The sequence below is a fragment of the Canis lupus genome, chromosome 22, assembly GCF_048164855.1.
Source record: "Canis lupus baileyi chromosome 22, mCanLup2.hap1, whole genome shotgun sequence".
Taxonomy (NCBI): Eukaryota; Metazoa; Chordata; class Mammalia; order Carnivora; family Canidae; genus Canis; species Canis lupus.
Genome location: NC_132859.1, coordinates 22,090,506 through 22,112,640, shown reverse-complemented (window position 1 = coordinate 22,112,640; position 22,135 = coordinate 22,090,506). Strand labels below are relative to the sequence as shown.

Genomic DNA, 22,135 nt, shown 5'->3' with positions numbered 1-22,135 from the left:
TCAGGGTGGGGCTCAGTGAGTCATCTCCATCTCACAGCAGGGCACATCTGTATGAGTTCCAGTTTCCTGTTGCTCTTTCCTGGACAGTGGTGGGGAATAAGTGTCAACCACTGGCCTCTTGGCTTTACCCTACTTATTTTTCCTTTCTATTCTCCAGCCTCCTCCCTCATTCCTGTTTCCTGCATACAATACAGTTGATAAGGTTGCTGATCATTCCATTGTTATTCCATTCCATCAGGGGAGGTGATCTGATGGGGTAGGTGGGTTGGTCCAAGCTCTTTATGCATAAACTTTCTGTATTCTCGGATATATTAGGTTGAATCATGTGAAATTGCTATTTGGGCACGTCAAAAACAGTCAAAGAGCAGCAATTTTACGTGATTCAACTAACAGCAGACCAGATTTATTAGGGGTGAGTCCAACCCCTTGTTTGCAAGCTGTGGGGACGGGCATATGTGTGTGTATGAAGGGTCATATGTGGCAGCCTTTTACGTATCTCTGGAAAACAGGCTTCTCTGGCTAGCCACTGGTGTCTGGGACCCTGTTCTTGCCATCCATTCAGCCTCTGATTAGGGCCTTAATGTCAAGAATGAGCTAAGTGGGACTAGAGGTTGAGGAAGAAAGTCAAATTCTTTGTTCTGCATGAGAGTGTGTCTTAAAGCCAACAGAGAAGAATTTTAAGGAACCACTTTTACATAGTCCACATCTTGCTTATCCTCCTGTTAATGTGAAAAACTTGGAGACTGGGGCACTGGGATGGCTCAGTCAGTTAAGCATCAGGTTCGCTGCTCAGCAAGGAGTTTGCTTCTCCCTCCCCACCCCACCCCCATCTCTGTCTCTCAAATAAATAAGTAAAATCTTTTTTTTTTTTTTTTTTTTAAGGGAAAACTTGGGGACTAGTGGAGACATTTTACATTCTACAAACATCAAACACCTGTGCGATGCTGGCTGCTGCCCCACACCATTCCTACCTGCCAGTTCACTAGTTGTAGTAGTAGGTACATATACTTGTCGGTTTCTGGTAGCAGTAGCAGCTTACAATGCAGTAAGCTGTGGGAGGGGAGGGCCCATCTCTGACTTACTTATTCTTGACTCCTATTGTAAGGCCTGGCACATGGTAGGTGCTCATTTTTTAAAATGTTTTACATAAATGAATGAGTGAGTGAATGAAGGAGGTTATACAACAGGCAAATCATGGAAATACCAGGAAGGCATCAAATACCATAAGAAACCAAAGGTCTCTGGACCTTTAAAGGTCAAGAACCAGGCTGCCTACAGAAGTCAGCAGAGGGTCCCCAGAGGAAGTTACTTGAAGGCATCTGCTCTCCAACTGGAAAAGGTTGGTGGAACAGCTCAGGCAGTAGCACAGTCTGCTTCTCAGATGTGAGAGAGGAAGCCGCAAATGCAAAGAAGCCACAAATGAAAAGTTGCTCCCTATTTCCTGGCAAGCTCTTTGGCCGGCATGAGCTGCATTCCTTTGAGCTGAGCATGTCTGGAATTTCCAGCCTAGGTAGCAGAATGGAACTTGGAACAAATGGCTCAGCAAAAAAGAACCCAGGAACAATGGGCCGGGTCCGGCTGCCCTTTGCCAGTTCTTGGGCTTTCAGAAAGTTGGCTCAGTGGGCCCTGTTGAGGGAGATAAATGATGTCTTTTGGACTGTACCACTTCAGAGGACTCAGAGGGACATTTCCATGTTCAGACAGCCTCAGATTCTTAGAAGATGTGCTGAAATACCTGGGAATGGTCCGAGTCCTCACCACTGTTCAACTTTCCATCTAGCAAGGACAAGTTAAGGTCTGTTTTGCTTTAAAGATGGGGAAGGCCTAAATGTTGGAAGGCAGAGAGCAAGAAATATTCATCAAGACAGAGTGGGAGGATGCTTCGAGGTGAGGGCAGGTGATGATGAGGGGGTGACGGCAGGATTCAGGGTCCTGTATAGCCGATCTAGAGGCTGGTGGCAGGGGAGACTGAAGAGCAACTGGTGGGGATATATGCCATCAGTTTCAGGGCAGAGGATTCAAAGACGAAGGGATCAGCTTCTGGAAGGAAAGAATAACAGACAATAACACAACCACAAAGATATTGGTGTCTCTACTGGCCTGACCAGTACATATGACCAAGTTCTAAGAGCATGTCATGAATCACACTGAAAAATGTATTGGGGAATTCTGCGATGTCAACCCTCAATTGCTGATCCTTCTCTACATTTTCCCAAGTCATTAATTCCTTCAAGACACTGATATATTGATGGGGACCTAAGAAGGCAGGGGTACTGAATTTCAGTGATTCATATCTGGACCTTCTTGATTTTAAGGGCAGGAATGACAAATTACTCAAACTAGAATAAGGCACATAACCTTAAATGTAGCTAAATAGGTGCTTCATAGATGAGGAAAGAAAGAACGAAAGTTAGGAATGGAGGAAGGAATGGAGGGCAGAAGGGAAATGAAGAAAAAGAAATTTGATCAGAGATGTTAAGGAAAGTGGGGTGGGGGCAGGACTTAACTTGGCCTGCATCACAGGAAGATAAGTGGTGTCACAGAAGGAAGTAGCCTAGGGCCCATCCTGGGTGGTTAGGGGCAGCTTATGTCTGGGGAATTATACCTAAGCTTATTGTTGCTCAAGGCTAGATCCTTGTTTTACTTTGTTGACATATTCCGGACTTAGTTCTTTAATAGTAGTGGAGGTGGGGGAGGGAGAGGAGACCATCTTAAATGGGGAAACCATAAAGGAAAAGACAAAGGAGTAGCTCCTTTTACTGGCTGTCCTGTGTCTACCCCATGAAGCTACTAACATCATCTGACTCATTTCCTCAGTGGCTGTTCTCTCCCCTGTCCTTAGAAGGAGGAAGTGGAAAGTCTAATACTTTAGTTAGGCCACCCACTTCAAAGGAAAGGATTCCTCTTATTCCCAAGGCCCAAAAAAGTATTTTAGTGCTAATTTAACCAGGATTAACATGGGTATTTTATTCCCATCCTTATGGCACACCATTCTCCTTAGCAGATAGAAAAGCTAAGGATAAATGGCAGCCATCATCTAGACTCAAGTCAGGGCAGGGAGCACTAAAAGGCATGCAGGGCAGCCCGGGTGGCTCAGCGGTTTAGCGCCGCCTGCAGCCTGGGGTGTGATCCTGGAGACCCAGGATCGAGTCTCCCACGTTGGGCTCCCGGCATGGAGCCTGTTTCTCCCTCTGCCTGTGTCTCTGCCTCTCATGAATAAATCTTTAAAAAACAAACAAACAAACAAAAAACAAAAGGCATGCATCTCCCATCCAATGCATGTTAAGCACTGTGCTGGGCAGCTAACAGGTCTTCTTTCCCCTAATACCCCTATTTTACGGATCAGATGTTTGAGGATCAGATTTCTTGAGCTTGACCTTGGTAGACCTATCTAGCAGAGGGTGGAATTCAGACAAAAATCAATCCCCTCCTACCTACCTACTGGCTTATTAAAGATCTTTTCATAAACAAGACCCAAACTCCAAGCCCACTGCTCCTCTTTTCCTAGTAACCATCCCATAAAATGAAAATTAAAAGTTGCTAGACCAGAGGGGGTGGAAGTACAGAGCGGAGCGGAGGAGGAGGAGGAGGAGGAGGAGGTACCATCTTTAGCAGCGCTGGCCTTACTAACGCACAGCCTTTCCGTTTTTTGCTAAAGTTCAAGCCGCAAGGCCACAGTTGGCTCGGAGCGAGCACACACGCGTGCACCCCACGCATGCGCTCTGACGGGACCCACCCGCCCCTCTCGCCGGACCTCTTTAGCCAAGTCACCAATTAGCCCTCTAAACGCCCGCCCTCCAGGATAAACCCTTAGCCAATCGGGAGGCAGGAGCCCCCGGGCGCCTCGCTTAGTTAGCATACACCCTCCTCTCCCCGCCCGAGGCCCCGCCCCCCGGGGCCGGGATTGTCGCCTAAGCGCTTCGTCCTGACGCCTGATTGGCTCCCCGGCGAGCTCCGCCCCCGCCCCCGCCCCGCCCGCCGCCCGCCCCCCGCCCCTCCGCGCTCCCACAGCGGCGGCGGAGCTGAGCGCGCAGGCGCGGGCGCTGCCTCTCGCCGCTGGTGGCCCGCCCTCCCTCCTCCCCCTCCCTCCCCTCCCCACCCCCTCTCCCTTCCTCCCCGGGCCTGCGCGCGCGTGTCTTCCTCCTGCACGCGCCGCCGCTAGCCGAGCAGTCTCGCCGGAGCGTCCGGCCCGCGCCTCCCTCTTCCCCTCCGGCCGCGGGGCGGGCGGGATCCTGCACGGCGGTCGCGGCGGCGGCGGCCTCGAGCGGCGGCGGCGGCGGCGGCTCGGGAGCGCCCGGGCGGACCGTACCACCGCCCGCCGGCACGCGGGGGGGGCCGCCCGCGCCGCCGCGCTCGCCTCGGCGACCCCGCGGGGCTGAGGCGTCGCCGCGCCCGGGAGCGTGAGCGCAGAGCCGGCCGCGACCCCGAGCTCGGAGCCCCGCGAGCCGCGCCCGCCGCCGGCCCCACCCATCCGGGCCGAGGAGGAGGCGGCGGCTGCGGCCATGGCCGAGACGGAGGAGCGGAGCCTGGACAACTTCTTCGCCAAGAGGGACAAGAAGAAGAAGAAGGAGCGGAGCAGCCGGGCGGCGAGCGCGGCGGGCGCGGCGGGCGGCGCCGGCGGGAGCAGCGGAGCGGCGGGCGCGGCGGGCGGCGGGGCGGGCGCGGGGGCCCGGCCGGGCGACGGCGGCACCGCGGGGGCGGGGGCCACGGGCCCCGGGGCCGCCGCCAAGGCCGCGACTAAGGTGAGGGGCCGAGGAGGCCGGGATTCGGGCCCGGGCCGCGCGCCGGCGCCCATGTGCCCGCCCCCGCCGGCCGCCCGCCCGCCTGCCCGGGGACGCGTCCGGGAGGGGCCGGCGGGCGGGCGGGCGGGCGGGCGCGGAGGCGGCCATGTGACGGGGGCTTCCCACGCCGGCCCGCGGCGCGCCCTCCCCGCGGGACCCCGGCACCGTCGGGGCGAGCGGGCCTCGATCCCACGTACCCGGAGTGACGTCCGCCCCGAGTCCTGGCTCTTGCGACCTGAGCGCAGCCGTCTGGGCAGAATTTTCTCCCCATGGCGCTGGCGGCGGCCCTGCTCGGCGCGGCCTGGCCTCTGCCCGCGGACGGAATAGGTCCCCGGACAGCGTTGGGGTAGACGTTCGGCGCGGGGTTAGCCATAGCGACTTTTGGCGTTTATTCGACTTCCCCGGTTGCTTTAAAAAAAAAAAAAAAAACAGCTTTCCGGAAGGGACCCGCTGGAAGTGAGGGTCTGACTGCCGGGCACGTTCGTCCTCGGGCTCCTCGGCCTGGGGAGCGAGCAAACGAGGGCTTTAGGCCAGAAAACGAGTTTTAATTAATTTTAGGCCCTTGATCCCCTTTGCCCAGCCTTGCGATGCGTGGCCTTGGTTGTATTTTAACAAAGCTTTAATCGACCAACGGGTGTGTGTGTTTTACAGGATGAAGATGAGTGGAAAGAATTTGAGCAAAAAGAGGTTGATTACAGCGGCCTCCGAGTTCAGGCGATGCAAATAAGGTACGGTCTGGTTGCAAATGTGTTTAGATAAGGGTAGGGGTTCTATGGTTTTTTTGCAGCCCTAAAGCGGCATCACAGTGCCCTCCTCATGCTTTAGATCTGCCTATCAGGGCTTGCCCCTCTGATGGCAGCAGCCCTTCTATCTGCTGACCAAATTTTAGTTGCCAGCTCCAAAATCCTGCGAGAGCTTGCCTGCTTATTTGAGACAGCTAAAATGAAATGGATTTAAGTTAATACATGTTTTTGTAATTGAAGCGTACTTAAACAGATGCACAGGTTTTATGTTCACACAAGGAGACCCGGTCTGTGTAATTTTCACAGTGAGGTCAAGAAACTGAAAATTACGGCTACGGAACAAACCTAAGCCCTTTTTAATCGCTGCCTTCATGCCCAAGAATAACCAGTATGTTAACACTGTAGATTAATTTTCCCTAAAGTTTTTCTAGGGGTGGCATCAGGTAGTCTAAGCGTGTTATTTTTAAAGTTTGAGAAAGCAAATTAAAAATTGGGTTGATTGGCCTAGGGGATTTTAAGTTACTGAGTCCAACCTGTGGTAGTTGGTTTTAGATCCGTGAAGATAATGTCATATTTTCCTGGGCTCATAAAGTAGAAAAAATGGGAATGGAATATACGGTTCTACCGTTTCAAGGTTGAACTCTTTTTATACCCAATTTAAAGACAGAAATGATCTAGCGAACTGCCTCCGGTTCAAAGTTTGCAACTTGGATACACCAGTGACCACGTGGCACACTGGAGGAAGTAATTTTCCTTAACAGAATTCTGTCTTTTGACTTCTTCAAGAGGTAATATTTATGGCCTTTAAGTGGGTTATTCAAATTCAAAAACCAGCGCTAATAGTTTTGACGTTTGTCTGCCACAGCTCCAGGCCCTAGGCTCTTTGACATTGAGCTTATCCAAAGTGAAACCTGATTGATGAGGGGAGACTTTTTAGGAAATGGGCCTTCTCCAGTCCTGAGGGTTCTTTTGTAGACGTGTTAGGTAGAAATGATTAGATTGCACTTTTATTCCCAACAACTTGAGTTTGTACGTAACAGGTTTTTGAAGAGGTATAGTTTAGAAAATATCCCTGTGTTCTCCTAGAGATTGACCTGTGAAAACCGAGAGGTGGGGACATGAAGTTCTTAACTCTGTTGGGGGTGGTGGCACTGCCTTTTGTGGTTCCTGTTTGGCTGTACAGAATGAGGCTCTTGGTCTGCCTTTTCTGACCACAGGTTCTTAACTGCAGGTTCTGAAGATCTGAGTGACAGGGAGAGTAGTGTTTGGTTGTGTTGAACTTACTGAGCAAGAGTAGCACTTTCTGAGGGGGAAGGTTTCAAGTTCACCAAATGCTAGAAATTGATTATATTGTATTATGGAGGATATTTAAACTGCCTGTTTTCCTGTCATTGATTGATTATATATCCCATATCCATATTCAAGGTTATTTTTGTCTTCCTTTGTGGGTGCTCCAAAGATGATGAAACCTTTAAATCCTACCTTTGATCTTTGCCAGGGGCATAGGTAAAATCTCAGCTAGTGGGAATGTTTAAGTTCTGCTTGACCAGATTTTATGTTGTGTGTTTTCCTTATTCTTAGCATGTAGTCATTACTCATAAGTGGTCCACCACAGGTCCTCCTCTATCCTGCTAACATTGAAACACACACCTTCAGGAAGCTACTTTTGCGGATCCTCAATCACTGTGGAGTCTGAAGTCTGTCTTGCTGCCCTCACAGATCATTCAATAAAGAGGAATTTTAACAGCCTTCAGGAAAGATTTGAGTATGAGAAGTCATCTGAGATTTAATAATAAGAACTGAAATTTTCACTTTCTATAATGAATATCCTTGTAAACTTTGTATTAAGTTCAAGAAACTTAGTTTCTTGACGGTGAAACTCCGTAGAATTGGAGTCCTCGAGGAAAGAACTCTCGTTCATAGAGTGGGAGTAGGCTACTCACATAAATGGGGTGGAGTTGAGATGTTCACAAAACATGGACTTTGGAGAAAGACAAATTTGGGTTTTAGCCTGCTGCTTATTTGTGACCTTCAGCAGGTCATTACTTTTGAATGTTGATTCTGATCTACAGTATTGAGACAACTGCTAGCATTATTGTGAGGATTTTTGAACAGTATTTGTGAAATACCCAGTAGGTAATATTAATCTTATCTTCCCTGTTCAGTAGGTAAATTAGAATAACTTAGTCTTTGGAATTTCTCTATTACTTCCCATGAGGCACCAGATTTATAATACCAAGATTGAGGACAAGTGGAGTTGCGCTACCTACTACTATCATGACTAATGTTAGACTCTGGTGAGTCAATTCACTATGGACCCGATACGAGAAAATGACATGTTCCAGTTGGCATTAGTATAACCAAAACAAAAATCCCTCTCAGGGTGTTAAACATCACTGTAGACCTTGAATTATTGTCTTCCACAGTTGATAACCTTTTAGGCAGAATCCCTAAGGAGGAGACAGAGAAGGTGAGGTATCTTCTAGAAGCTATGGTGGCTGATTATGCCTTTCATCTGTTACCTTTTTCTTCATGAGAGAGGCAGACTTGCTATCTCAGTGTGAGACAAGGAAATATGAAACTTTGGACGTTGACTTAAAATATCTGGAAATTTTCAGCCTTAAACTCTTAAAATTTTTCATCCAGTTTTCTGCTTTGAAAAATTAGAAACCTCAAAAGTTGCATGAGTTATGAAATAAGTACCCATATAATCTATGCTTAGATCTCTTGGTCATTTTTTGTCACACTTGCTTTAATCTCTAGTCAGCTATAGATACTGCATATAGCCTTAAAGTTCTTGACTCTAGACCTTACGGTAGGTTAGCATGCTGGCCCCTTATTAAAGATCAGTGTGCATTTGAAAGAGGACATTTTTCAGTAGGAAACATAAGTTATTAATGTTCTATCTCACATTTACCAACTAGCTCAAGATTTAAGGTGCCAAGAGTAGGACTATAAGGTCTTGTGTCAAATTTTGTGTCTAAATTGATAGACGTATTCAAGGTCATCGTTACATATAGACAAATTCTTTAGAGGGGTGCCATTGGGAAGGTGATAAAAGAAGGTGCCTTAACACTGGAGTTTAAATTGTTGAACAATCTAAATAGAACCTATAGCCCTCTCATCTTTAACATGGGTTTTCTGTGGGGGGCACAGGGGAGAAAGATTGCATTTAATATTTGATGTTACTAAATGTTGAACATTTGTCATGTTTCAGTATTGAACTGAGTTCTTGGAGGGGTGCCTGGCTGGCTCAGTATGTGAAGCATGAGATTCAGTCTCAGTTGAGTTCAAGCCCCATGTTGGGCTTATCTTTAAAAAAAATGAATTCTTGGAGCCCAGTGGTTTTTTTGTTTGTTTTGGGGAGTTTTGAGGAACACTCTTAAGGAATTTAGACCTTTGAACCCATTAGGTGGAGCTGGTTAAATTGTTCCTGCATGCAACCTGGATTTATTGTAGGAAATATTAGTGTGGCTGCAGTGTGCCAGACCTCAGGGTTGTGGAAATAACTCCTGCTTTACTGTAAACCCAGTAGATTATTTCAGTGACAGGCAGGATGCTTTGGAACACAGGAGACACACGCTTAGTCTCCCGTGTGTAAGGGTTGAGAAAGTCCTTGTCAGAGCGCATTGCCATTTGAGCCCCAGCATGGTTCATCAGGCCACGTCTATCTCCATTTTACTGTTATAACAGTGATTGGATATTAGGGTCAACCAGTGGAGATGCCTAGCATTCTAGCAGAGGCTCAGTTAAGTCTGGATTTTGTTTCAGCTGTTAAAATCCTAGTGTTGGGGAAGGAGGGTTAGGATGTATAAACCCTCGTGTAATGTCCTGTGAGATAAAGAGGTAAGGATGTTCCATCTTTATTAATAAACTGCTGCAGGATGTGTAATCCTGATCAACCTTGCTGGAAGTGAATTTCTCAAAATAGAGAAAATTTCTGTGTCATATGTTAGAGGGGATAAAAGAGGATAAAATGAAATAAGAGGCAACATGAGAGTATGAGCTCTGGAAACCCAGGGATTGGCTGTGCTACTTTGTAGCCCTGGGGAAGGGACTTAAATGTCTGAGTGTCAGTTTCCTCCTGTGTACAGTGGGTTCTCCTGCCTCCCTGGGTGAGGTTTAACTTTGTAAAGTGGTAGGACAGGGCCTGGCCTCCTAGATACTCAGTAAATACTCCCTTTTCTAGCGTCCTTCTCCTATACCCCCAGCAGTGCCTTATAGACTTTGGCATATTTAAGACCATATTCTTTAAAATGCGATAATGTATTTACAAGTAGCAGTATAGTGTTTAGAAGTGGGAAATTTAGTTGACAAGAAGCTATATGTTCTATTTGGGTCAAATACCAAATTTCATCCTAATTGTCTTCTGTGGAAATGATTCTTTGCAACATTTGTCTTAATGGCATTTAGAGATTTGACATTTTCTGGAGTGTGTAAGAAAAAAAGTGAGCAGATGTTTAAAATCATTTCTACCTTGCCCTTGATCTAGTCCTATGGCATTTTTTGCAAGGCTTTTTAGCATCTCTGGGCCTTTGTTCCCTCTACTGAATGAAGAATCTTGACAAGACAATTTCCATGGTTAATACTTTTGAATCTTAAGTTGTCTTGAGCCTTTTTTACAGATACACAATCCCTTTAATTCAGTGATTCTTAGTTTATAATTGAAAGGGGTTTTTATTTATTTTTTTAAAGATTTATTTATTCATGACACACACACAGGCAGAGAGACACAGGCAGAGGGAGAAGCAGGCTCCATGCAGGGAGCCCGACGTGGGATTCGATCCCGTCTCCAGGATCATACCCCGAGCTGAAGGCGGCGCTAAACTGCCGAACCACCAGGACTGCCCTGAAAGGGGTTTTTAGATTTGTGATTTATTCGTTCTTGTTTCTGAGGGTGAAGGGGCAATAAACACTAGACAATAAATGAACTTCCTTTTTACATTGGACTGTCAGTATTCTATCAGACCAAATAGGGATTTTTCTTTAATATTTTATGGTGAGTTAGAGAAACTATATATTTAAGGACATTTGAAAGGTATAACACCATTAAATGGCAAGAATGGTCTATAATTCCTTCTGCTTAGTGATACTCTGCTCTTAAAATTTTGGTTTTCAGTTGATTGCTTACTACAAGCTGATAGGTCTGGAGTTTAGATGGGTATTAATCACCAAATATTAAAGTAATTTGAAGGAAAATTATTTTAGAGTCCAGTGTGTATATTTGAACAATAGTGATTCAGCACATTTTGCTGAGTTAACTGTTTCACAATGTAAATGACCAGCTGAAAGCCAGCATATCTTGGGTAGGGAGGTATATATGAGTGTAAAAGTGCCATGAAGGTTCTTAAAATCTTTGTAGGGGTCTTACCTCCCTGTGTGGCTGGGATTGGGTTACTGGGACATTACTAACTAGTCTTATGTAACTAGATAAATAAGACTCATGTTTTTACTCATGAACCAAGCAAATTGCATGAAAGTATAATTACATTGGCATGGTTCTCAGAAGTGGGTAACTAAAAAAAAGTCTTTGGGGACAGTTCTAATGTTTGGATACCACTGTTAGACTCCGGGATAAATTAGGACCTTTATATCCTTACCTGGTCATTCATGCCACATATAAACTTTAGAAAACAGGGTCATAGTGTTTGTATCTATTTTTAAAAATCCATTTAAAAAGAACATGTTCATGTTGTGGGGTTTGGGAATTTTGAGTTTTGTCCGGTTTTATTTTTTCCTAGTATAAAGGTGGCATGTGTTTGAAAACTCAGGTGGGTAATAAAAAGTCTAATAGTGGGGCACCCGGTGGTACAGTCAGTTAAGCGTCTGACTCTTAAGATTTCAGCTCGGGTCGTAAGATGGAGCCCCATGTCAGAAGCCACACTCCGCATGGAGTCTGCTTAATTAAGATTTTCTCTCCCACTGCACACCCCCTTTACCAAAAAAAGCATGTAAAAACATTTACCAGCACTTACTATGTGCCAGGCACTGTTCTTTGTGCTTGTGTCTATTAACTCATTTTCTTTTCTTTTTTTTTTTTTTAATTTTATTTATTTATTCATGAGAGGCACAGAGAGAGAGAGAGGCAGAGACACAGGCAGAGGGAGAAGCAGGCTCCACGTGGGGAGCCCGATGTGGGTCTCGATCCCGGGTCTCCAGGATCACGCCCTGGGCTGAAGGCGGCGCTAAACCACTGAGCCACCCGGGCTGCCCTCATTTAATTTTCATAATGGGGCTGTTATTCCCATTTTTACATAGGAGGGAACTGAGGCATACAAGATTTGAGGGCGGTACTCAGTCTCTGGCTAGTCAGTGGTGGAGCCCAGATGATATGAACCAGAAGTCGGGCTTTAGAATTTGCTCATAACTGCTTGCTGCATGTAAAAGATAAAATCAGTGCATTCTAGCACCCAGCTACTTTTTCAAACCCTTTTTTTAAAAATCAAAATGTCCTTCTACTTAACATTAGGTGAATAGATTTCTTTTAGTAAGCCACTGACGTAATGGACGTGAGTATTAGTTCCATGTCAGCATAGGCCTGACAGATGGCTCATGGGATTCTGTTCTGTGTTAAAGGAAAACTGAAGGGTGGCTTGGCCACATTCTCATTCTTTCTTCCTTTTGAACTCTATAGTCTAAAGTCATGCTACAAATGCAGATTGAAGATGACTAGTTCATTCCTCTTTCCCTCCCTGATTGCTGCCAGGGGCCTCGGATTTCTGGAATCACCTGTTCGTGGGCATTGTCTTTGAAATTGTTTTATAAGTGTCTTTAAAGGAGACCGTTAGTTATTCAAGACATTTATCTTACAGCCAGCATTTTCCTTGTTCTCCTAGGAATGGAAGGAAAGCACCCTTAGATGTCCTTTGCAGAACTCAAGAGAGGCCATGATGTCCCCAGGGTCACACAGGGCAGGGCGGGAGTCATCCATACGTTGTTAAGGCCTTGATCACTGACCAGGCACCAAAGGGAGAAAAGTCTAAAAGTGAAAGGCCGAGAACCACTTTAAGCAACAGCCCAGTTTTTTCTGTAGGAGAGAAATAGTGGCAGAAAGGGGGTTAGATTTAACAGGTAGCTCCCTGATTCCTGACTCCAGCTAAGTCAAGAATAAAGAAATAAGAAATTGACATAAACACCACAGCCAGCCTAAGGGTAAGGTATCCACTGAAGAGGGTATCTTGCATATTTACACTTAGCTAAAGCCAAATACTGAGGATTTTTTTTTTATCCTCTTTTCCAAATAGGTGGCATATCTGGTGATAAGGACCAGTTCTCCATATTCCTTTGTCAAACAGTAGGGACTGGCACTAATGGTCTGTAGCACTGATGTGAACACTGAATACATGCTTGCTTGTTCTGTTGGAATGGGAATTCTGATTTCGAGAGTATTTTGTAATATGTGCTAAAGGATTAGCAAATGAAATTATACAACCTCTAAAAACCATTTGATCACTGAAAATATGCTTACCATGAGTGCCTGTTTGTCCACTGTGGTCCTGGAAAAATCCAGCAATTACACTCTAAATCCCTCAAGTCCCCTTTTTTTTTTTTTTTCAGATAAGCCTGGCCTCTCTTCCTCCCTTAGTTGTGTGATTTAGTCTTACTTAGCCTGGGTCCTGCTTTTACTAAGGGCTGCTGTACATAATCATAAGGATTGTCATTAGTCTGGCATGTCAAATATCTAAATGTTGAGTATGAGTATATGAGGTTGCAAAAAGGAGAGCAGAGACTGTCAGACCAAGTGGTTTTCTAAACCTTTTTTAGTAATGAAATTCCTTTCATATGAAGTCAGGTGGAAGTCCCAGTGTATGACAGATAAAATCCCCTCCTTGTGTCTGTTTCTTTTAAACAAGTGGGGCGTTTGGGGCTCTGAAGAGGTTAGGTGACTTCTCTTAGGGTCACACAGATCAGCATTGGTACAACTAAGATTTTAGACTCTTCCTGGTAGTTCTATAATTAAATTCACTTGTTTCCTTTTCCAATAGTGAAAAGGAAGAAGATGATAATGAGAAAAGAGAAGATCCCGGTGATAACTGGGAAGAAGGTGGAGGTGGCGGTGGTGGTGTAGAAAAGTCTTCAGGTCCCTGGAATAAAACAGCTCCAGTACAAGCACCTCCTGCTGCAGTAATTGGTAATCTTAATATTTTGTTTTCATAAAGATGTCCATGTATAGTTTCATGCACTTAGCAAGGCATTCAACTATATGTTTACTTGGGGTAGAATGAGTGGGGTTCCTTTCTGTTCTTGGGAGAGGTTTGTATATGTCTGTTTAAAGACTTCTACATCTAAGTAAAGGAATTTGGAAGTTAAGATGCATGCTTTTTTGGGTTGCTTAAATTTATATGTAAACTAACTTGCCAAACTTAAATACTTAATTTTTGATGATTGGCTAAGGGCTATTGAGTACTGGTGTTTCCATTTACGTGTTTTTTCTCCCATTCCCCATTTTACTCTGTCTTAAAGCATGAATTCTCAGAAGGGTACATTTTATCACTCCTAAGTGTTGATAAGAAGTGGTTTTTGGTGGGGGGGGGGGTGTGAAGAAATCTTTTAGTGGTTTGTTGCCCACCAGACAAAGTGTATGCACAGCGTATCTGTGGTATTAACATTTCCTGGTGTGGGGGCATGGTGTTTACAAAATTGATGTCTAGAAGGGCAGTGTTGAGAAAAGTTTAAGGAGCATTGCTTTATAATGTATTTTTTTATGCAGAATAATATAAAGAATATCAAATCACTCCAAATCCTGCCCAGAGATGACAGATAACTAGTGTGTCAGCATTCTTGCATCATTTCCAGCCCTTGGCTATGTGTATATTTTTTTTCCATTTAACTTTTTTTTTTTTTACTGCATCTGTCACTGATCCTGATGCCCTCAGAATTGCTAAACTCAGTGTCCCAAATCTCACTCCTCAACACGAGTTGCCCCATCAGCAGCATTTGCCATAGCTGATCACACCAACACACTGTTGGCTTCCAGGACACCACAGTCTCCTGCTACTTTGGTAGGCAGTCCTCAGTCTCCCTGGCTGGAATTTCTTCTCTCCTACCTCTTCGAACCTACCCCAGCGCTCAGCCCCTGCTGCTCTCTTCATGCCCTCACTCCCTTGGCAGTCTCTAATGCCAGCGACTCCCAAAATTCACATCAGCTCAGATCTCTCATGGTCACCAGACACATAACCTATATCTTAACTGCCTACCTGGCATCTTGATATCCCACATACCCCAAACTGAACTCTTTGTGTACAGTAGACTCTTGAACAACATGAGGGTGGGGGCCCTGAACCCCCGTCCCAAAATTTAACTACTGAGAGCCTACTGTGGCTAGAAGCCTTACCATAACATTCAATTTATACATATTTTATATATTTATGATACTGTGTTCTTAGAATAAGCTAGATAAAGAGTAGTAAAATCATAAAAAAATATGCTTACAATACTATATCAAAAAATCCGGGGGATCCCTGGGTGGCTCAGCAGTTCGGTGCCTGCCTTTGACCCGGGCTATGATCCTGGAGTCCTGGGATTGAGTCCCGCGTCGGGCTCCCTGCAGGGAGCCTGCCTCTCCCTCTGCTTGTGTCTCTGACAATCCTTATGATTATGTACAGCAGCCTTTAATAAAAGCAGGACCCAGGGAGCCTGCTTCTCCCTCTGCCTGTGTCTCTGCCTCTGTCTCTCTCTGTCTCTCATGAATAAATAAAAATCTTTTTTAAAAAAATCCGTATGTAGGCGGAGCCCTGTAGTTCAAACCCATGTCAGGGGTCAGTTATATCCATCACACACAGCTTCCCTAATCTCATTGCTATTCTTTCAGTCACTTAGGCCACAAATCTTGGGAGTCATCTCTGAGACCTTTTTCTTGCTCCCAATCTAAATTAATTTTTTACATGGATTACTGAGGTAACCTCTTAACTGGTCTGCCTGCTTCTGTACATTTGCTGTTCACAAATACCCAGTGGTGGCCCCTCTACTCGGGCAGGAGCAGAAGTTCTCAGTGACTTGGAAGTCCTTGGATAACTGCCTTGTAATCTCTTTCTCTTTCTCACTTGGTGTCCCTTTTAATCTGCTCCTCGCTTACTCTTCTCCTTGAAGGTGCCAGGCACATGGTTGTTGCAGCCCCTTTGTGCATATATTCTCAGCCCGAGTTCCTTTATATTAAGAGTCTCTAAGCTTTTTCTGCAAAGGGCCAGATAATACGTAATTCAGGTTTTGAGGGCTGTGCAGAAGATGGCTTTTAATTAGCCAGACCTGCTGTAAGAGCACAAAAGCAACCATAAACCATACATACATCCAGTGAGTCTAGCTCTGTTCCAGTAAAACATTTATAAAATCAGGAGTCAGACCAGATTTGGCTTGTTTACCAACTCTAGGTATGTTTGTTGCCTTACTTTTTTCAGGCCTTGTTCGGTTTTCACCCTTTCTGTCCTGTGCTCCCTTTCCAGACCCCCTACTTTCATTTTTGGTATGGCCCCAACCTTTACATATATAAATATATCCTCCCTCGAGGATAACACTGTCCAATAGTACTTATTGCGGTGATGGGATGGCACTGTTCACTGTAGTAGCTGCTAGCCAGAGGTGGCTTTGGGTGCTTAAAATAAGACTAATCTAACTAAGGAAGTGAATTCTTAAGTTTACTTCATTTCAAATAGCTATGTGCAGCTAGCGGCCTGAATATATCCAGTTCATGAGGCATGTTCTTAACATTTGTACCCCTACTGTGTAGTTTAGAACAGCACCTGACATGTAGCAGGTGCTCAGTCACTAATGAATGTGTGTTATATTATAGCTTTCCCACACTTAATTAAAAGCTGTATGAGACAATAAGCCATTATAGTAGTATTCAAATGACTGCATTATATTGCAGCTAATAAATGTTGATGTAGGCGTTTATTTGAAACGAAGTTTTTGATAAATGGAAAACACATAAAAAAAAATCTGTATTGAGAATGGGGAGAAAAAAAATGATACATAGGGAAAAAGCTGGAAGGCTCTGTCCCGAAAAATGTTAGCCATCCTGGAAGACTCCGGGCTGTCTGGGCTGCTCAGCTGCTTAGTTTTTTTTCCCTGCGTTAACTTGTGTGTATAAAACACGATGAAGAAGCTTAAGATCCATTAATGTGGAAGACAAGGAAATAGTAAAGATTTATAATAGTTTATTTTTTATTGGTCATTTAGAATTAAATGTATACACAAGCATTTTAGTAAATAAATTCTTCACACGAGGCATGTTATTTAACCCACCACCCAGGTAAAGAAGTGATTACCACATTTACCCCAATATATAAACTGAGGGCTGGGATAGTGCCGTTCTGAAAGACGGTCCCTAATGGGTCTGTCTTCCAGATCCAGCAGATTACTCCTAGTTCCAGTAAGTTGATTTCGAAAAAGAACTCGTTTACATAAGTAATTAAAGTTGCACATGGAAAAGAAGTTAGAGAAGACTGCCCTGGAAAGCTAGAGCATTTTCACTTTGAGACATTTCCTCAGATAACTTTCCTTCTGTCGTCCAGAGATTTCTTATGTAGGTATTGGGGTTTTTTCCTCTAATTGTCAAGTTACTGGAATGTGAGACTAGCAGACTAAACTGGCAGGCATTTGAATAGTTTCTCTTAACTGTTACAAAATGTTAGTTACAGAAACCCCAGAACCGGCAATGACTAGTGGTGTGTATAGGCCTCCTGGAGCCAGGTTAACCACAACAAGGAAAACACCACAAGGACCACCAGAAATCTACAGTGATACACAGTTCCCATCCCTGCAGTCCACTGCCAAGCATGTAGAAAGCCGGAAGTAAGTACTCTTAACTCTTTCCTTTTGTCTGGGAGCCCTGTCCCTTGGCCAGTGTGGGCTGTAGGAGATGGGAAAACTCATCTGGGGTGGTAGGGAGTCTCCTTGGTAAAGCCCAGGCTGCATCTGACAGCTGAGACCAGGGTGGGGAAAGGGGTGAAGACCCTTGAGGGAGCAGTGAAGAAAGCACCAAAGAATAGACATTGTCTACAAAAGTTTCTTTATTCCTGGTTTATGTGTTCTGTAGCTATGACAAGTCTCATCTAGTTAGAATTCTTGTTAAGTACATTATTGCTGGCTTATGTTCCTCATATCATGGAAACTAGAAATGTAAGAGCAGTATTTCAGTGTATTCCCAGTTGATGTGAATAGATGAGAGATGTTGGCATTTGTAAATCTAATATTAAAATAATCTTATTTCAGCAGGTACTTAAAATGAATGCTACCTGGAATTAAATGACCACATATGGCACTTCCACATCTTTTTTAGGGACATGAATTTTATAAAGTAAATAAAATGGGAAGAAATGTAAAGGACATCAGATGGAAATACTGGTTTTGGGGAGGTGGCTTTTAAAGTAAATCCCAGCCTTCTTGCCTCTTTGAGAGCCCAGCTGGTGTGAGTTTAAGCCTCCACTTGGACTTGCTCCTCTGCTCTGTCCGACAAAATAAGGGGCAGTGATTTCCCACACTCATCTTTCTGATCCACTCCCATAAAGTAGAAGTGAGGGAAAAATCATTGACTAATGAGTAGAACTTTACTTGAATAAGAAAATTGTTGCCCTTATGCATAAGGAGATGTATTGTTTACTATTTGCTTAAAAATAAAAGTAACTCTTAGAATCACCGTGTCATTAGATAGCCTTTTGATTTTGTAGTTGTCTTCAAGTTGGGCCCAAAATAGGTTTGCAGTAAATAGTGTTCAAATAGATTTGCTACCACAGAAAATAGGACCATAAAGCTTCAATATTTGTTGAAGCCCAGGAAATGAATTGATGATGATTGCAGGTTTCCCCTTCTGTTGAAAGTTGAGCATTCCTGTGAAACCATTCCTAAGCCAGAGTGCCGTAAAGCAAAGAAGATCCTCTGCTTTCAGAAAGTTTGCATTATGCCACTTCACTTTTATAAGAACTACTTTCTTTCACTAACCAAAAGAAATCTGAAGAGGATTTTCACCATTAGGAATAAAAGCTGTCGCCATACTAACAGGTCCTTTGTAAAAGCAAGTGTAGTGTAAGGCAGACTTTGGGAAAGCGAGACTCCTATACCAGTTTCCCTTCTTCCTCAGGCTACTTCAAGGGGGTGGCTTTTTCTTTTTCTTTTCTTTTTTTTTTTTTTTTTTTTTTTTTTTTTTTAAGGAAAAATATTTACGAAACAACCCAGTGAAGAAGAAATATTTACTGATTACATTTCTTTTCCCGTAGGGATAAAGAAATGGAGAAGAGCTTTGAAGTAGTAAGACACAAAACTAGAGGTAGGGATGAGGTTTCAAAAAACCAGGCCCTTAAACTTCAGCTAGACAACCAGTATGCTGTGCTTGAAAATCAGAAAAGCAGCCACACACAGTACAATTAAGGAATGGTCTTTGCTAACCCTTCTAAGGTAACTAGACTGCAGCTAACCACCAGGAACAGCCTTTCATCATCTGATCTCTGCTGGATCCACAGCCGATGCAGAACCACTCCATATAAGTGACCGGTCCTCTGGCACTATGGAAGTAGAAGTGTCACAGCTGCTCTTTGTATATATTGGATTTAGGGGGATTCTCATTCTATAAATGCGTGAACTAGATTCAGCAGTGTTCTTTCATTATTACTCTGCAAATACAAAAACAAACTGCAGCCAGTGGTCATTTCAAAATCTTTTTATGTTCAGATACTGAGCCTTCGTAAGGGCTGACTACCTCAGGTTTGCTGCACTCGTTGCGGACTTCATGTGGATCACAACTTCTGGACACGAAGGTTACAGCTAGTAAGTGTCGGTGTGAAGCTTGAAACCAGCTCTACTGGATTCCTATCAGAAATCCTGCAGAAAGTCAGCCATCTGGGTTCTGATCTGCTGTAAAAGATGAAGATTTAAGTGACCTTAATTAACCTGTCCTGTGCCCCACCCTTAAGGAATACTCTGTAGTGGGCTGTGTTAGACTTCTTGGAACATGCCGCTCTCAAAAGAACTCATGTGTTCAGATGATCTGTGTATGGTTGTGATTTTATAATTTAAACTTTGAGTTGTATTCTGAGGTAACCACAGATTAAATTCAACTGAACTTGGGTCCACCAAGTGGGAAAGGGGGTGGGGGAGGGAGTAATCTTACTTCTTTTAGTGATTTTTTTATTTGGGTAGTGCTTTATTCTGTGTCCACATTAAGGCCTTTTTTTTTTTTCTTTTTTTCCTTTGACTTGGAATAAATTCTTTGACAGAGCATATTGCTTGGTTAAATAAGTAACCTGAAATATGCATTAGAATTGTGAAGTGTCTCGTGAATTTGCCAATCCCTAGAGTGGAACCAAATAGCCTTTGATGTCAAGGGCAGTGGATGTGGGGGGCTCTACTTCAGGTGCTGCTAAGCCTCCTCTAATCAGGTCAAAACTGTACAGGAAACTGCAGTGGAAGGAGTATGGGTTCTGCTCAGGCCAAGGGATTCACTGACCTGTCCTTATCAATTCAGAGCAACATGAGCAGAACCTTAACCTAAAAGCCACTTAGGTTTTCACAGATCTTGTATGATCTTTGATAAGATTTCCAGATACACTCGTGCCCAAATTTTTCAGGTATTGGACATTCTATAGATGCAGTGATTGTGCCAGTTTAGCTCTGTTACCAACCTTCTGGTATGTCTTTATGTTCATTTGAAGAGTCAGGGGCGAAAGACAGGTGATGTAGCACTTCTGTTTATAATAATTACAGCTTAAACTATCCAGTAATTTTTAGTCCCTAAAGGGACTTCAGGAAGCTACCCAGGATTACTGAGAAGTCTTTCCATCTAATAAGATAGTCTGGTAATTGACTAGTTTTGTTATCTTTGGTTCAATAGAGAGATTTCAAAGTGGTGTGTGACCACTTTATGCAGAGTCTGGGTTTCTCTATCATAGATCCCTTTGCCAAATGCAGGAGCTGCAGACTTGCTACCGGCAAGAGTGAAGCAAGTGAGGGTGTAGAGCTATCCTGGTGTGGGGGCATCCCTTAGAGTTCAGTCTGGATGAGAGTGTCAGTGCAGGAATGGGCTCCCAGGAGGTGACCGTGTCTCCGGACAGGACCTGCCCACCACATCTGGGCCGTGATGGTGTTTGAGGTGGCGGGCAGGGTGTCTGCCTTCTGGTGTACTGGGGTGAGTAGCTGAGCCAGCCAAGAAGAGGTTGGATGATTAAGCAAGAAACAAGGGATTCTTGGTTAAACTGAAGACTTCATTTGGGAACCAAAAATCTTATCTCTTGGACCTTGAGCCACATATTTCCCCTGAAAAGTATACCTTTTTTTTTTCTCCAGCAAAATTTTGTTGGGGGTTGTGTTACTGAGGAATGAACTGAGATGAGTATGTGGAACATTTATTTAATGGCATACTATACTAGAAACCTGAAGACCTGCAGGAGATTTGAAATTCCAACTCTTGTTACAACTTTTTAAAAGATTGTGAAATTATAAAAATGCACATGAATCAAGTTTTAATATACTGTATGATGGGTGGGTGAGGCTGTCCATTGTACCATTTCTTTCTTTGAATTCTCAGGCATGGTTTGGCAGTGTAAGAACTCTGTAACATTAACAAATTCAATAAAATAAATATATGGGTTTTGCGGTCTTAACAGTTTTTATTCTTTAACACCCCACCACCGTAGTTTTTATTCTTGATCTTCATCCTCTTTGAAAATGGCTAACTGGTGCCATGCCTCCACCACTGTAGGAGGACCGTACTCAGCAGGGGAACCTTCTGTTGGAGGAACGTTTCCAGAGTCCTCTGTTAAGACATACCTGGAGTGAAGGGGGCTGCAGAGCTAGATTGAGTATTTACCAAAGTTAAAGCATTGAAATACACTTTTTTTCTTTGTTAGTATATTACATTTCGTCATAAACCATGGCAAGGGGATCAGCCATCCTTTAAAGTTCAGGATTTAGTCTGCATTGTAGACCCTACGTTTCTAAGCTAGAGAAAGTATATTTCGAGTCACTTTTGGTAATGGAGTTTAAATGTTTAATGTTAACTGCTACTTGGTCATTCCAGCTCCTCGATTTGAGATTTTTTTTCTTGACAGCCCTACTTAAAATAGAACACTTACAAAACACAGTCCCTGTCACTCACTATTCTCTCTGAATTCCTCCACAGTTTTTTCCTGAGGTAAAAGTTGCCTTTCTAAAGTATACACTTAGTTTTTAGTATATTCTCAAAAGTTATGCAACCATCACCACTGAATTCTGGAACATATAACTCACCACCCCCAAAAAATTCCCTATCAATTAGCCGTCCCGTACCATTTCCCCAAGTCGCCCGCCTTGAGCAACAATAGCTTTTATCTTTAGATTTCTCTTTCTGGACATTTACCCTAAATGGGGCTATTCAATATGTCTTTTGACTGGCTGCTTTAACTTAGTATGTTTCTGAGATTGTAGCGTGCATCGGTGTTGTAGCATGCATCTGCACTTGGTTCCTTTATGTATGGATACACCACATTCAGTTCATCACTTGAACATTTGGGTTGTTTCTTTTTACCTTGTTATGAATAACACTTCTGTGAACTCTCGTGTACAAGTTCTCATTATGTTCAATTCTTTTTCAGTATTCAGGGGTGAAATTGCTGGGTCATATAAGTGAGTAATTGCCAGACTTTT

At 43.9% G+C, this 22,135-nt stretch overlaps 1 protein-coding gene across 12 annotated transcripts; it reads left to right on the top strand.

Annotated features, from left to right (window-relative positions):
• Window positions 1–1,657: 1,657 nt before the first annotated feature.
• Window positions 1,658–21,099, top strand: CDV3 (CDV3 homolog). Of its 12 annotated transcripts, XM_072792701.1 has the most exons (6): window positions 4,387–4,742; window positions 5,433–5,509; window positions 13,510–13,655; window positions 17,155–17,314; window positions 18,736–18,785; window positions 18,914–19,102. In XM_072792701.1, exons 1-6 carry the CDS (start codon window positions 4,503–4,505, stop codon window positions 18,919–18,921), a joined length of 681 nt encoding a protein of 226 aa, XP_072648802.1. In that variant the 5' UTR covers window positions 4,387–4,502; the 3' UTR covers window positions 18,922–19,102. The 12 variants fall into 12 exon arrangements, with proteins under 12 accessions (XP_072648808.1, XP_072648801.1, XP_072648807.1 ...); XM_072792707.1 differs by lacking the exon at window positions 4,387–4,742 and adding an exon at window positions 1,658–1,795 and having other exon boundaries at window positions 18,736–19,102; XM_072792700.1 differs by having other exon boundaries at window positions 4,374–4,742; window positions 17,161–17,314; window positions 18,736–19,102.
• Window positions 21,100–22,135: the final 1,036 nt, after the last annotated feature.

Excerpts from the sequence above, each read along its gene's own strand:
- CDV3 (XM_072792698.1), top strand. The coding sequence starts at position 4,503 with ATGGCCGAGACGGAGGAGCGGAGCCTGGACAACTTCTTCGCCAAGAGG. Across the intron at positions 4,743-5,432 it reads CCGCCAAGGCCGCGACTAAG|GATGAAGATGAGTGGAAAGA; the intron begins GTGAGGGGCCGA and ends TGTGTTTTACAG. Across the intron at positions 13,656-17,154 it reads ACCTCCTGCTGCAGTAATTG|TTACAGAAACCCCAGAACCG; the intron begins GTAATCTTAATA and ends ACAAAATGTTAG.